We start from the raw sequence: 15,511 nt of genomic DNA, 5'->3' as shown, positions 1-15,511 counted from the left end.
AATGTTATGGGCTTCCCAGCTTTGATCAACTAGACAGGGAGATTTTGCAGCAAGTTTCCCTAATATGTGATCATACTGAACAGCAATTGGAAGAGCAATACCTGAAAAAGTAATGAATGTAAACCTGGTCAAAGTTACTATTCATAAAGTTTCTCACTGGTATGATCTCATTTGAGTTAGCAATAGCTTGTTTCAAGATTGGGTGTCGAAATTCAATGACTATTTTGTTTCTTGCAAGATCAATACAAGAGTGTGTCTTAATTAGCTAGTGTTTCCACTTTAAAGCATTTGGATAGGCCCGAACTGACCAAGCCTATAATGAATTACATACAGGGAACTTCAGTAAAGCAAAGATGGCCCTGTGATTTTCTTGTCCTTGTGAAGCAATACCATTCCTCAGTAGCCTCAGATCAAAATACACTTACATTTTCAATTCCCTCCAAGCTAGATTACAGTGACAACTCTTCAAAATATGTTCAATCAGTACACTAATACAGAAAACCTTAACACAGCATTAAGAAAAAAAGTCATAAGAAAGTTTTTCTTCATCTCTTATACTGGATAAAATATGGTTTTGCACCAGCTTTTTAAAAGGAGTTATGAAGTGCATCTTTAAAGGTCATGGGGTACAGATCTATTTGGACCTAACAGGAGTGCATTCAGAAGGAAAGGAAACAATCCCTTATACCATGCAATAAGGCCTGATAATGTTCCTCTGCATATCCCACAAGGGTACCACAAGACAGAACTCCTGCCACTCCTACGCTCAGTCACTCCTGCCACTCCTACCCTCAGTCCTCCCCAGATAAAAGTTTATAGGTCCCTTCTTGAAAGAAGACAGTATTGAACAACAGATTAGCTTCCTATATAGTAAAGAAAGACAATATCTAGAGGTCTTCACTCACTCAAATAAACAGCATTCAGAGAAGTGGGTGGTGACCTGTATCACTTTCTTGTGCTCTGAAAAGTACTCAAGACCTTACATGGGACATTAACCAGCAGTCTGAGAGACTTGCTTTTCCCCATGAAACCTATGTCAAAATTCAAATTATCTACAACATTTATCCCCACAATTGAATTTTAAGATTGGCAGCAAATTACCAATTAAAGCTATTTTCCTCTGAAATTTTCAATACAGATCTCAAATTTAAAACCTTTAAGTTCGATGTTGACTTTTTAAATACAGGTTTTACTCCCATTTTGGAGCAGCAACCTCTGATTTCCTTAATTGTCTGTACTAAACAGTTACACAGCATATATTCAAGAAAACTCAAATAAAACAGAAACCAGAAAAGGAGTTCTTTGTCACTGACCTGCATGTCCCACATGCAAGTACTGGTACCAATGAAGACACAGAACTGCCAGGTCTTCAAGTAGCCTCCGTACCATTGTAATAATTTAGAGATATAGTGGGCTTTTTTCCCTTCTCCCAAAAGGTGAAAGGGATCATCACAACTACATTTTGAAGGAAAGGACAAAAAAGAAAAAGGAAAGGCAAGGTAGGAATAAGAGAGAATGGGAAGCCACCCTATTGACCCAGCACTAAGTCTAATGTCCCACTACCCAGTTACTGTAAATTCAGGGAAGAACAGGCTAATCCAACCACAACCGAAGATTAATTTAGCGTTGCTAGACCTGTGTGCCCCATTCCCAAATCAAAATAAGTTCTCATCAGCTGCTTTGTATTTTTGAGTTTGAAATTTAAATCAACCTTAAAAATATCACGGAGACAACAGTGGCCCTAATCAAGGGCTGCCTCAGTTTTAACACTTCTAAAATAAAAAATTTAAAATAATAGCAATAATAATTTTAAAGTCATCCTGGATTTTTTGTTTTGTCAGCTAATGCAACAGTAGTATATATGTTGCTCATTCATTAAAAAACAAATGTTTTTACACAATTAAGAATTACTGACATTTTCTGGGATAACCATGCCAGTTTTGTAATCTAAGTCTACTGTACAAGACTTAATTCCACACTAAATTGAGAAAACAATTCTTTCATCATACAAAGTAGTTTGGGCACACAGATAAGCGATTCTGTTGAAATACAATATCCTTCACAAATTGCAATTGAATGTTTTTGTTTGGTTTATAGTGAGTTCTGAAATGATCTGGAGTTGAAAAACATGAAACCTTCATTATTTTTTTTCCTTTTTTTTCCTTTTTTCCTATGAGCAAACACCAAATGCAAGGAGATGAGGTCAGTTATTCCTAAAACCTTGAAGAAAAACAGTAGCAGAATATCTACACAGAAAGGTAACAGAATATCTCACTGCAGACAGTTCCTGTACTAAACATGTTTTACACCTGCCTGTTATTTAATCTGGTATATTTAAACCAATTTTCATTAAAACTGTTAGAAAACAGTCTTTAATAAAATTATTCTTGTGGGTAGGGCTCTGTTTTTTGAAAATTGAAATCTGGTTAAACTCACAATGGGCCAATCTAGCTCAATATATTTTAGTGAACAACTCTAAAGGACAATTATTACATTGTATACTGTACAATGCATTACATTTTGCACATGGTATTTTTCGTACTCAAGCACTAGTTTTATATTCATTATACAAATCAATTTGTTATTAAAACTATTTTGCTATCAGAAAAACAAACACTTGTGCTTGTTTTTCAAATAGTCTAATGTTTTCCTTCTTTCCAAGAGAAGAAATTTAAACAAAAACTGAGCTACTTAACTAAATATAGCTGAAATTAAGAGTATCATCTTTCATTACTTTATCAATATAGCTCTGTCTTAAAAGTCATTAGAAGTAACACGATGAACACATATCATCAAATAAATGCAGTAATTTCAAAATATCATTTTCACAACACTGGAAGAAATGCGAAGGTTAAGGAAAATCCTCATGTAATCATTGGCATCTAAATTTGGCGATATGAACTATGCCATGTAAGAGTATGGAGGAAGACAGGGGGGAAAAAAGAGACTACCTTTCAGTTCTTATTCTTTAGGTGCTCTGAATAGTGTGTCAGTTATATACCCAATGCAGACTGAGTGGCATGCAGGAAACCAGGACTGCTTTACAGAAGGATGAGCTATGATTTTCTACAGAGGGATTCCTCAACCAACAAGTATTAAAAAAAAAAAAAAAAAAAAAAAAAACACCAAAAAACCACAACCTTTCAGAAATTAAACATCTAAATGGCAGGCACCTAAAGCAAGTGTTTGAAAACAGCTATAAATCAATAACCTTGTGAGGGTAGTAGTAAGCTTGTATGTTTCAAAGCATGTAATAATAAAATTCAAGAACAACTTCGGAAAAAACTTCATGGTCACAGTGAAAATAATGAACAGATTAAGAATTCAATTATTTCCATTTATCTTGTGAAGCTGGATAAAACTGAATGATCAGAACTCCCAATGAATCCCCAAATATCATTTTGAAATTACATTAATACAATCTATTATATTGATATTACCACATTTTGAGATTACTACAGTCTTAAATGACATAACAGAAATAAAAACAAAAAGTTTCCCAAAATCAGCTGGGTAACTAAACCTTCAACATCTAATAAACAATATATTAAATAAGAAATAAACAGAAATCATAAGATGAGATGTACATCAGTGGTTAAATTAATCCAGTGGAAAAAAAAAATAATTAAGGAGAAGGAAAGAGGTAGGCTTAACTTAAGAAGGGATAGGGACATCAACCAAACTTACTTCCTGTTCATGAGATGTCTGATTAATGAATGCATGCTTTGTGAAATTCATCTCTTTAACGTCTATCTTCCTAACAACATCATATACTTTTCTGACCTTGAACACCTGACTTCTTGGAGTTTTATTTCCATTGTAGCCCATGTCATTTCCATTACTTGGAGAGGATGGGCCAATGCGAAAGACATGGCAAAATATCCTCACGATCCTTAAGAGACTCTTCATTTGAGCTTCATAATTACTTGACAAGCTGGGGGAAAAAATGGAATATTTAAGTTTCTTTCCCTAGATGAAACAATTTAGTATATTAAGGAGTAAAGCAATCTAATGGTAGGGTCTGACACACATGCTGAAAAAAACCCTAAGCTTTAAACCCTAGTGAATTTTAACTTTCACTTCCTGCACCAGCCCCAAAAGTCAAATATAAGCACTATAATTTTACTAACATGTACTCATAATTTTAACTAGAAGAGAAATAAGAACTGCAAATTCCAGATCTTGCAAAATATTTCATTTGTTTTCACACACATGTACGCTTCTTATGAACCGCTGGTAAGAAATTCAACTTACTACAGTAAGGATCTCAAAGTATGAAACAAATTGGGATATCCAGATGAAAATGTTTTTCAATCCAGAAAAGATAGCATCCAATGGTAAAAGCATACTGTCTAATCAGATACGCTACTACAGCACATCCTCACCCAGCTATTATCTTAAATGCCCATTAACTACCTCAAAAAGACAAGGGGTCAGGACAGTAAAGATGCCACTATTTCTACTCAAGAGAAACATCATCTAACAGATACTAAAGCACCACTATGTTATTCATTTATCTAACAAATATATTAAAAGTTTTATGCCTTCTTAACTGAACTGGCCAACACTGAACTCTGTACCAATACAGTGTAGAACGAGATATTCATGAGTTCATGCACAAGCAGAACATTCTCCACCAAATTCAGCTTGGTTTTCTTTCCTTAAACCCCAAGTAGTAAGAATACTTCTGTCTTGAACACATAACAAAAACTGCAAGAAATTAAAACGTCTTCTACTGAACTCTACTCACTTGCATAAGTGAGCACATATTCAATTCTATCCTTAAAGTACTTGCAACTTAAAAGCGTGCTATCTATAAGATCAGTATACACCAGAAAACTGACATCATAGAGGATGCTCTAAACCTCTGATGCAATTAATTATCTGCTAATTCAAAAATCTGAAACATAGCTAGTTGTAGCATCACAGTACCTTTATCATGACCTCACTCTCCCTATGGCATGGGTAAAAGCAAAAGACCTATTTGTTTTCAGCACTACATGTTAATGACTGCCAGTGAGGTGTTAACTTTAAAAAGCCACATACTAAGAATTTTACTGAACTGATACACAAAGTAGGACTTTCTTGTCACAATCTAGACTTTAACCAGAGAAGTTTTCAGTAAATTGAGATAAGAAAGGAACACAAAGAGTAAACAGTCAACAGGAGGAATGTTAATTTTTTAACCAGGTAAAGAAAATCCCCTGACCAGCAGTCTGTAAGTATATTACCAGAAGGTCTGGTTACAGCCATGAATTAGCATTCGTAAAATCTTTGCTTGTATGCCAAAAGAATCTATGTATACAAGAAGCTAACTCAAGAAGCTAACTTAAGTATTAAAAAAAAAAATTGATTGAGTTTTATCATCCCTGAGCAGCAGTGTTTTCCTGGTGAAATTTCAGTTTAAATCTCCCGGTCTCCAGGAAGAGCACCACATATATAAGAAAATTTTAAAGTGCTTTTAATAGTTTACTGAAGCTTTTACTAGCATGTTTGTAAAGATTCAGCTAGGCTCAATCTGCACTAGCAAGACCCAATCACATCACGCTACAATTATTTCTTGGAAAGAGGAAATATGTGATGGAAGTAATGCTAACTGAACTGACTCCTTGCTGGTATTCAAGGCAGAAGTCCTCAGGCAGAAGCTTGGTGGCACTCCTGGCTACCTGCTAGAAGCATTACAAAAAACAACTTTAGACACCTTTGGACTAAACAACAAACAAACCCAACAGCCATGGGCTGGGAGTTAGCACCCAGGACACTAACAGTGATGATACTAGCTCAGCCATGCAAGAGTATCATTATTGGAGGTTTTCATGTACAGAGTGCATTTTACATATTATTTGTTGGAAGGAGGAGAGAGAGGAAAGAGGCCCAAGCTCATAGGATCTATATTCATCAAGTACTACGTTAATCCTTGTTATGTTAATAATAAAGCAACTGATAAATATGTAGTTGAAGTAGAGATTGAAGCCTCTGACAGGGAATAGAATTGGAGAGAAGAGAGACACGTTTTTTGTGAAACTATCTTGCAATAGAAGAAGAAAATAATTCCATTTCCCTTGTGACATATTACAAAGTACCACAGAAAAGTGGGCCCATAAGAGTCCACAGGACACCCCAAGTACAGGCATCTCTGGAAATGCCTACTTGTCCAACACAATGCAAAGCTTCCAACTTATCTTCAGTCTCCACTGCTCAACCCACATGCAGCAGTACAGGAGTACATACTGGTTCAAATTCAGAGACAGCAGAGGCACATAGATACTGTTTCTGCGGCCATACTGAGGGAGCGTTGCTCAGTACAGAGGAGCAATAACAGTAATAAATCAAATCTAAACACAAAGTCAGTTTAATTTATCTCTGAAGATACTGAAATACTGCCTCATATGATCTAATCCAGCTACAATGACTTTCGATAACGTCCCCATACAAAGTAAGTTTGAAACCCTTTCCTGCAGAATGGTTTTACACTTTCTCACAGTTTATTTGTGGAAGATCTACGGGCTCTGATGAAGTCTAGAGACAAAAGGAATATGTTACAAGTTAAGCTGATTACGCACTGAAGCCCAACAACAGCTAAAGTTCTTCAAAAACAAAATGTCATTAATATGCCTATGCACATTAACCCCAAACATTTGAGGGGTTTAAGTCTGTTATGCTCATTCATCGAGGCGAACACCCATCAGAACAAGACTGTGATTAATGGTGCCATGAATTTCCTAGCATCGTCTAGTTCTGACCTGCTATCTACAAGCTCCATCTAAATTTAACATGACTGATGGAGGAAAAAAAAAAAGCACCTAGGAGTAAGAATATATTATTTAGTCTCCATCTAACTGATGGGCTCTTCACACCCTGGCCCCAGTTGAAAGAAGCATTCAAATTCTTATTCCTCTACAACCTGTGCTGACAGGCCTCTCTGGTTACAGAACACTCAAACCTCTCTTTTCCAAAAAGCCATCCAGAACATGTTAGTAAGGAACTTCCACTGATGGTTTCAGGCTCTTGACCTCTTTCAGTAAAGATTTTCTTAGTTTCGAGTAAAGAAAAAAGGTTAGAGCAAATTCTGCTAGCTTTTCAAAACAGTAAAATGTTACTGGTGTTCCAACAGATTACAGATGAGGCGTTTTGCACAAACTCCCTCAAACAGATGCCACAAAAACTAGGAAAGCATACTAGGAAAATATGCTTGCCTATTTTATGTGTTTCCCCATGTAACTGCTTCTTGCGCTGCTGAGACAGCACACTGGTAGATGAAGTTTTTGGTCTCATATATATTAGTAGCCATGGAAGGCAATCAGAGCCAGCAAACATGAGACAAGCGTCTGAAGTAACAAAGCTCTCCTCAAACATAGTAAGAAAGCATGCAGAAAAGTAAAGATGTGGAAGAGAGGAAAAAAGGAGAGAAGAAAAAAGGGAACGATTGATAGCTGGCTAAAAAGCTTCCCTTCCTAGAGCTGACATAGCCAAACTAACCAAACAAAAAATACACTTCTCTGCAACTCGAGCTTTTAGGCGCCAGCAGCTATACAAGGACACCAACTTCCTCTCCTGAAGTCCTCGTGAAGACAGTGATCTAACAGGCACTGTCATACCAAATCAGATTTGAGATCCATCTACTCCAGCATGTGCCCAGCATCAGATAGTTTAGATTATTAAAACTACTAAGTGGCACTAACTACCAGGTAGCTTATTAACCTACTTATGATCCTCTCACACTTACCTAAGCAGTTTGTGACCATTTGTTGTAGCAACTTCAGCAAGACTTGTTAGGATTTTAAGATACTGGCTTTCGCTCTGCTGAGACAAGTGTTCCAGAACTTGCCGCAACTGATACATTAAAACAAAAAGAAATTGCATAGTGTCATGGAGCATCAGATCAACATTTAATTTAGAACATTATCACCCAAGCATTAATAATGCAATATTAATGTACATCTATATTGTCCAGCATCTAATCTAACCTCGGTTAATGTTTCATTATAATTTACAAAGATTACTGAAAAGGTATACGTTCTAGTGTCAACGTATGTACTACGGGATATATGATATTATAGAATGCTATGAACGCTGAATGCTTAAGCATGTAGTATTAATTCATAAGAACAATTTATTTTCATCTGAAAAATTAGTGGGATACACTTTCAACTTCTGAAAGCTAAGAGCATATTTTGAGTTTCATAATTCATAATCTACCCGTCTCCCCAGTTCACCACTCAGTTTATGACACAGTGTAAATGAACCTTGGATCCTAGAGTTTGCTCTCACTATCTTCATTTTTGCTCAAGATACTGAACGTCCTTCCTTGGATAAGAAGTCATACCCTGCTAACCAATAATTGTTATGATTACCCTTGTCTCAAAATTGTCCTTTTTCTTGCCAATACCATCACTTGGCTCACAAAGACTAGATGTTGCAAACGCTTAGACGCTGCCCTGTCTTCAACTCCTTTGTTCTACACCTTTCTCTAGCCTAGACTTTTTTTGCAGATAAACTAACTCTTCAGTGGCACTGCTCTTCATGCATTCCTATTGTATCCTTATTTACTCCCTTCTCTCTCACTTTCAGAAAGTTCAGTAATCCTTCTCACCTTCTCCTGTAGAAAGGGGGAATGAAAAGGAATCTCATAAAGGTCATCTAGTCAAACACTCTGCCCCAAGGCAGGAGCACTTGTATCTGTGATCCAAACTGGCTTGCCCAATTTGCCTGCCTGGTTTTCGGATGTCTTCTACTCTGGAAGCCCTGCAGCTTCACTAACTGATCTCTTCTAATACTTCACTGTCCTTGACTACGTGAAAGTTTTTCTCAAGGTTCAGTTGAATCTCTAGCTACAAATGGCTAAGGCAGTATCTTTCTCCCTGCAGTCTGTTGGTAATTTTTCCAGTTTGTCAAGAACATTTAAAACGTGAGTCCTGACTTCTAACATACATCCAGTCTCTTCATGTCATCACTTTCAGATAATATGAACTGGTCATTATCCAAGACTTTGGGTAGAACAGCTCAGACTTGGCCATAGAAAACCACACTTAAAATATGCTTCCATTTTGGCAATGAAGCATAACTATACCATGTATTATCTAATATATTTTGCATACCTTCTCATTCAGACCTTGTTTTTGCACACACTTCCACCATTACTCAGATAGACAAAACATTCATTTTTCTCACTTATTGTCTTCGCTTCTATAACATACAATAATATGCCTTACCATTTACCTTTCTGTACAAAGTCTTTTTTGTTCCATGGTTTTAGTTCTTTAACTTTCTCTTTTATTTGAAATAATCTACACCATCTCCCCATGTTTCTAACTTACACTTTGAGAATTCTCACCTCTCTGTCATTTTACTTTGTAAAACTCAACCCTGTCTCAGAAATTTACACACTGTTTCTACATAGACTTCTAAATCCTCAGTCTTGTAGTAATGGGATTACAGAGAACAATAAAAACTTCAAAAACCTAGCAAAACAAGTTCAGTGAAGTGGCAGCCAATACCTTACTAAATCTATCCTTTCTTTTTTTTTTTCTTTTTTTTTTTTTTTTACATTTACAGTCTGTGAAGTTGTTTGCAGTTTTTTTCCAGCAAACAATATATTAAAAACCCACAGCTAGCTAGATTTGGAAGGAGAAAAAAAGCACTTCATGCTTTCTTCCCCCTACACAATCAAGAAACAAAAATTCTTTCCCTTGCTTTCTTTGCTTTAGATTGCACTACCCTACAATAATAAAAGAAACAAGCTATAGAAGAACTACTGAAAAAGGAATAGAATAGTTTCATCTGCAGCAATAATAACCAAATGAAATTGTGGCTGCAATCTTTTACACTCTAATTGTACAAGGCAACTTCATAGAGATGAGTGCTCATACTCCAAATGTTCAAGTTCATTCTAGATGATTCAAGCCTCGAGACACATCCTAGAATTGATATCTGCAGATAACCACTAAATAAAGGAAAAAAGGCCCCATTACACAAAGTAATTGTATGTATAGAATGCTCTACCAGCACCTTTGTATTGAAGCTTGCAACAAGCCTGCTCTTTCACTTCTTATACTGTCTAGATCACTTTACCAAATACACAAAGTTAGAACACCAAATTAAAATAGATCCTACATTTAATCCCAAATTCTTGTGTTTAAAACTGTGTGAAGACTGTACATTTTTCATGGAGGAAAGAAAAGTACATAGTGGTCAACTACTGTGACACTGACAGTCAATTGCTTGTAGTGTCTTCTAATCAGGACACTCATATTAATCAATCAGATCTCCACAACACAGACAGACTGGTAATTATAAAACATGTAATACTGTATTACCATGTTTTCCCGTAGATCTTCATTCTGCGTCATTTGAATTATTGTCTGGAAAAGTCGAGGATGGTATTGTATTAAGACTTCACAAGTCTCTCCATAACCACCCTGAAAAGCAATAGTTCAAAAACCATTTTAATTAAAAGAAACATTAGAATTGGTGTTTATACTATTACAGGCATTAAAACCTACTGAGGATTACAATTTTTTTTTTTTTTTTTAAATGCAGAATGGAGAAATCTAATCCTAAAATAAACTGAAATTCAATAATGTATCAAAGTTAGATATCATAAAACTTTCGGGAGAAGATGGAATCAAATTGTTTCAGTATATCAGCTCACATATATCTGCTCCCTTTCTTCTGTTTTTTGAAACACTTTCCTACTTAGAAAGCCAAAGTTGCATTTGAACAACACTTCACCTAACAATTTACCAGAGATTAAAACCAGTGCAATATTCAGCTTCTCTTCCCACTGCTGACGGATGACACATGTCTAATTACATCCGGAATCTAATCCTTCAAAACAAATATTTTCCTAAAGGTTCATAAGGCACAAATCTGGCCTGCTAAAGGAAGAAATAGGATAAACCCATGAAAGGGTTATTTAACTTTAAAATCAATACCCAAGTATGATTCCACTTGTGCCTTAGATCAACAGCTCAGACTAACTTCACAACCTTTCAAGAAAAATGTTTTTTTGGGAAGAACAGAACTTGAATTTGTCGTTTATTTGTATCAACTCTTATTTTACACAGTTGCATTTTTAAGCAGGCACCTAACACCTGAATACACATCAAATTCTACACTGGAAAGATGACCACGTAGTATATTAAATACTGCAACTCCAGAGGCTCCTTCACTTTGCATGACAGTTTATAACTCGCTTCAGTAATAACAGATTCATTAAATTGTTCCTGGTGCCAAGAAATTAAATATTAAAATTAAAACCACCCAGAATCCGCAAGCATTAATGGAAGTCATCTCTTCAAAATCAAGGTAATGCCATGCTGGCAACAAGTATATGAATCTATAATTTCAGTCTTCTACAAACATGTATCTACTCTGAAAAAGCAAACCTGTAAGCAACAAATAAAACCCTTGATGTAAAAGGAAAGAAAATATTTTGTTTTCTCCTTTTTTATTTGGTATCATGAACTTGTAAACTAGATGATCTCCAACACAGCAAGATCATCACTACGAAACAGCAAACACTAGGTGTCACTACTGACACCTAAAAAAAGTTGACAGAATTTTGACGTATGAAGTGCTGCCCTAGGGATTGTAAAACTGGTGACTGAAGCAGACATTCGAAACACTAATCATAAAAACTAAGAATAGTACCATTAAGTACACACTGGTATACTGTCTTACAGGTCTGTGGCTGCAGAAAGCCTCAAAATTGACTAGACTTCATGTGGTTTTATGGTAACGGTAAGTCATTTTGCCATAATAAAGAAAAAAAAATCCAATCCTGATCTTCACAGTTGAGTCAGTAGTGAGACAGTATAGTGACCTGGCACTTCTGAGCAACCAGAGCTGAGGACTTATTAGGATTTCTTATATGCGAAAAGAAATGCTCTAAGTAACCTAACCTGATCAAGACCTTCCACAGATTGTCTATGAAATAAATTTTTCAGAGTTAAACATTCTAAAAATATCCCATGGGTACTGGAGACAGCAGTCTCTACCACATACACACAGCTACTTCAACTGCAGGTCTTAGGCACATGAGGAATCTTCAGAAATTAAATAACTTGAGATTAAAATTATCTGCTAGTACAGCAAAAGATTTGAACATTTTAGCTTTATCCTGCTAAACTAGTGACATGCAGCAAGGTAAGGCGATGTCCACTAAGTGCAGTGATTTTTTTTTTTTTTTAGCCTCCAGTTCGGATTTTTCTAGTCTGCTGATTACTAGCAAAGGTTAAAAAGCTTCCATTCATTCATTACGTGTTATTTACAAACTGAGCTTAAACTGATCCTACAGAAAAATGTTCAGTGTTCACAAATCAAGAAAAGACACCCTAGCAAGCAGTACAAACAATATTTGGTATCCAACAAGAAAGACTGCATTTTGCACAGTAGTTGCAAATGCTTAAGGCTTTCATTCCTCATTCAGATATAGTATTTGCAATACCTTTGAAAAGTAACAGAGTCAGCACCATATAAGTTTTGTTTGTTTTTATTAGCAATATCTCTTCAAGAGAAAAGAAAATCTATTAGTTAAGATAAAAAAAATCACTCCCTTCTGCATGCTTTTACCTCTTACTTGTTAACAGTCAAGCACCTAAACAGAGTCTATTACCATTATACCAAGTTTTCCCAAATTTTCTAGTCAAATGGAGTTCTGCAAATTCTTCGTTTCTCATGAGCTCCAATCTTGCCAAGTCTTTAAATATATTAAAGACTTTTGCAAAAAGTACAAATTGGAACCTGCCTGTGGGATCAATTTAATTGCAAAAAAATTATTTTTGCATTTCTGTTTGGCCAAAGGACTACCATCTTTCATAGGCCTTAAAAATAAAAGGTAACACTAATCAAGTGGCATTGTAGTAAGTGATAGAAGTTCACAGAAAAAAAGCATTGCTAACTCAATACCTGTACACAGAGATCCAGCGGAGTAATACCATTTTTGTCTGGTAAATATTTGGCTCCTCTCATCAAAAGAATTTGTGCAGTGTCTCTCTGACCATGGCTACTCAAAAGAAGAGAAGAAAAGAGAGTTAATACAGCACTTATGCTCTACTATGAGTGATAAATCTGACTTTATTGCATCTAAAAAACAAAACCAACGTAAGCTAGGAGAAAACAGTTATGATATGAAACTAAGCAGAAACACATGATGGAAGATAATGCCACCTATATTCTTCTACTACCTTTCAAGGCCACTGCAGAAGCACAGTGCAAAATTAGGTATGGGCCATTTATCAAGCCAGAGCCACCCTCATCATTCAGAAATGATTCATCTTAGCCTGGCCTCATAAATATAAGCTGCATTTCGGCCAATACATCACTCTTGGCTCTAATTTCTTTTAGCCAATACACATGAATGTTTTGCCTAGCCTTTAAATGTGAAGAGTTTTACTTTTCCATCCAGAGTCTATTTCACAGTCTCACTCATCTATTTATAGGTTGTATAGGACACTTATGCTTCCTTGAGTCGAGAATTTCACAAACAACTATTCCAACAGGCCATCACTGCCTAGAAAAAAATAAGACCAAAGATTATTTATATCCCTCAACACCTAGAGTATATACTTTCCAAAACCCCTTCTCTGAAGAAAATGAGAAATTGGGTACCAGTGATTAAATATTGACTTCATTAAAAACACACTGGAAGACTGGTTGACTGTTGCCTTCACCGATATTTAGTGCATATACTGACAAATGTAATACAGAAGTATCTAAAGGGTGAAATGAAAGACTGATACAAAAGACACAGCAATTAAGGTTACAGATACAAGTTTTTCAATGAAGTTTTAGATCGCAAGCTAGGTTGTGGTGCACCCTTTACACAAATGTTTATGAGTATTTACTGTCCTGGAACACACCAAGGCTGCCTGCACCAACAGTTCAGGAAGGGTACAGGAAAAGTGACAATCAACAGCTGAGGGGCAAGAGGTAGCTCCGCTTGTCTCTCAATAGTTCCCAGCTGAGTTCTCCTTATTCATGTCCTTCCAGCCCAGGAAACCAACAGGTTAACTAACATACTGGACTTCGCCCCAATGCAAAGAGAGTCAGCTACCGGATCTCAGGAAGGAGCTAAGCCTACTTGAAGCACCTCCTTACTGTAATTCTCTAGACTAAGTGCACAGCTGAACACCTTGAAAAAACACGGGTTTCAGAGTCAGACTTTGAGCACCAATACCCTTTCTCCAGCCATCACCAGCCACTGCTACCACATCCTGCTCTCCCTGTCATCGGGGACCTATAACCTTTCTTCCCACGTGGCAGAACCACGAACTGGCAATTCTGACAAGGAGACACTGACTTCTGCTAGGCACCTTGTTCATTCTACTCTGCCAGCTGCTCCAATTGTTAATTTCTAAAGGAACATCACCACCGCACTTGCAACACATTCCCTTCTCATGGAAAAGCTCCAAGCTGAAGGAAGTTGCTTACTTCTTCTAAAGTAGATGCCAATACCACTCCCTAAATCAAGCACCAAGGCATTCAATTAGCTAGCAGCTATTTATTCTCCACTTCCCTTCTTCTCAACTGCCAAGAAGTCAGCATACACTAGCTCCAGAGACCAGGGCTCCCACAACATAACTCTTGGCAGGCCACCAGGTCAGTCCATTTCTCCTTTTGTTTATATTAACATTTAATCATAGGTGAACTATTTAACCTGTAACCAAAACATAGGGATTATAAAATTGTAAACTTTCTACCAAATAGCAGAAATGCTCCAATTAAAACAAAAGATTATTTATCATATGTGATTAGTTTTGAAATAAAACTAAACTGTGAAGAAAGCAGAACTGATCAAAGCATCAATATAATTTCAATTCAACATTGTAACTTTAAGACATACATGCACATTTCACGTACACTGTAATACCATAATGTACATTAAAGAATAGTCAAACTTGCCTTATAGAAGGTTGCATTTTTAGTTTACTCAAAATAATCTAAGTTGGCAGATCTCATTTTTTTCAGAAAAAAGTTCAGCAGTCATTGATTTATGACTCAGGCTAGAACATGCACGGCTATGTGTTTAACATGTCTCTTAGAAAGAGGTATATAACCCTGCAGTACTAAGATAAGTATTTAGATGAGTCACCAAACTACATTCAAACATGAAGCAAGATTAAATACCAGTCAGCTTTTATGTTTCCTAAATTTTGTGCTTTTTAATCATTGTTATTGCAGAAGGGGGGAGAAATAAATTTCACTTTTAGCCCAGCATTCAAAAGTTAAGAATACGCACCTGCAAGCAAAATAGAGCGGAGTTGCCCCTGACACGTTTGGCCTATTTATATCTGCACCGCTGTCTAGCAAACACTGCACCGTCTAGAACAGAAGAAAATACCAGCATTAGAAAAAGAGCAACAGAAAAGTCTATTGGCTTGCAACTATTTAGTAGGATTACACTGAAGGATTTAATTTTCAGTAATGAATCTCAAAACCAATATTCCTAAACACTGTATGAAAAATCATGGCTGTCAGAGCTCATAAAGCTTCCTTTGAACTTCCCATT

General features: G+C 36.2%; 1 protein-coding gene across 4 annotated transcripts in view; it reads right to left on the bottom strand.

Moving 5' to 3' along the window:
- The window catches only part of HACE1 (HECT domain and ankyrin repeat containing E3 ubiquitin protein ligase 1), a 56,207-nt gene that overhangs the window by 29,808 nt on the left and 10,888 nt on the right, over positions 1 to 15,511 (bottom strand). For 3 of the 4 annotated variants that reach the window (XM_082307580.1, XM_082307582.1, XM_082307583.1), the window contains 5 exons: positions 15,242 to 15,324; positions 12,910 to 13,006; positions 10,317 to 10,418; positions 7,727 to 7,833; positions 3,688 to 3,934 (listed from right to left, as the gene is read on the bottom strand). In XM_082307580.1, coding sequence (XP_082163706.1) covers positions 3,688 to 3,934; positions 7,727 to 7,833; positions 10,317 to 10,418; positions 12,910 to 13,006; positions 15,242 to 15,324 — 636 coding nt within the window. The remainder of the gene's footprint in view (positions 1 to 3,687; positions 3,935 to 7,726; positions 7,834 to 10,316; positions 10,419 to 12,909; positions 13,007 to 15,241; positions 15,325 to 15,511) is intronic. The other variant, XM_082307581.1, reaches the window with a different exon arrangement.

This window comes from Platalea leucorodia, assembly GCF_965183815.1.
Source record: "Platalea leucorodia genome assembly, chromosome: 3".
NCBI classification, from domain to species: domain Eukaryota; kingdom Metazoa; phylum Chordata; class Aves; order Pelecaniformes; family Threskiornithidae; genus Platalea; species Platalea leucorodia.
Note: the sequence above shows the minus strand (reverse complement) of the source record. Positions and strands in the feature narration are given on the sequence as shown.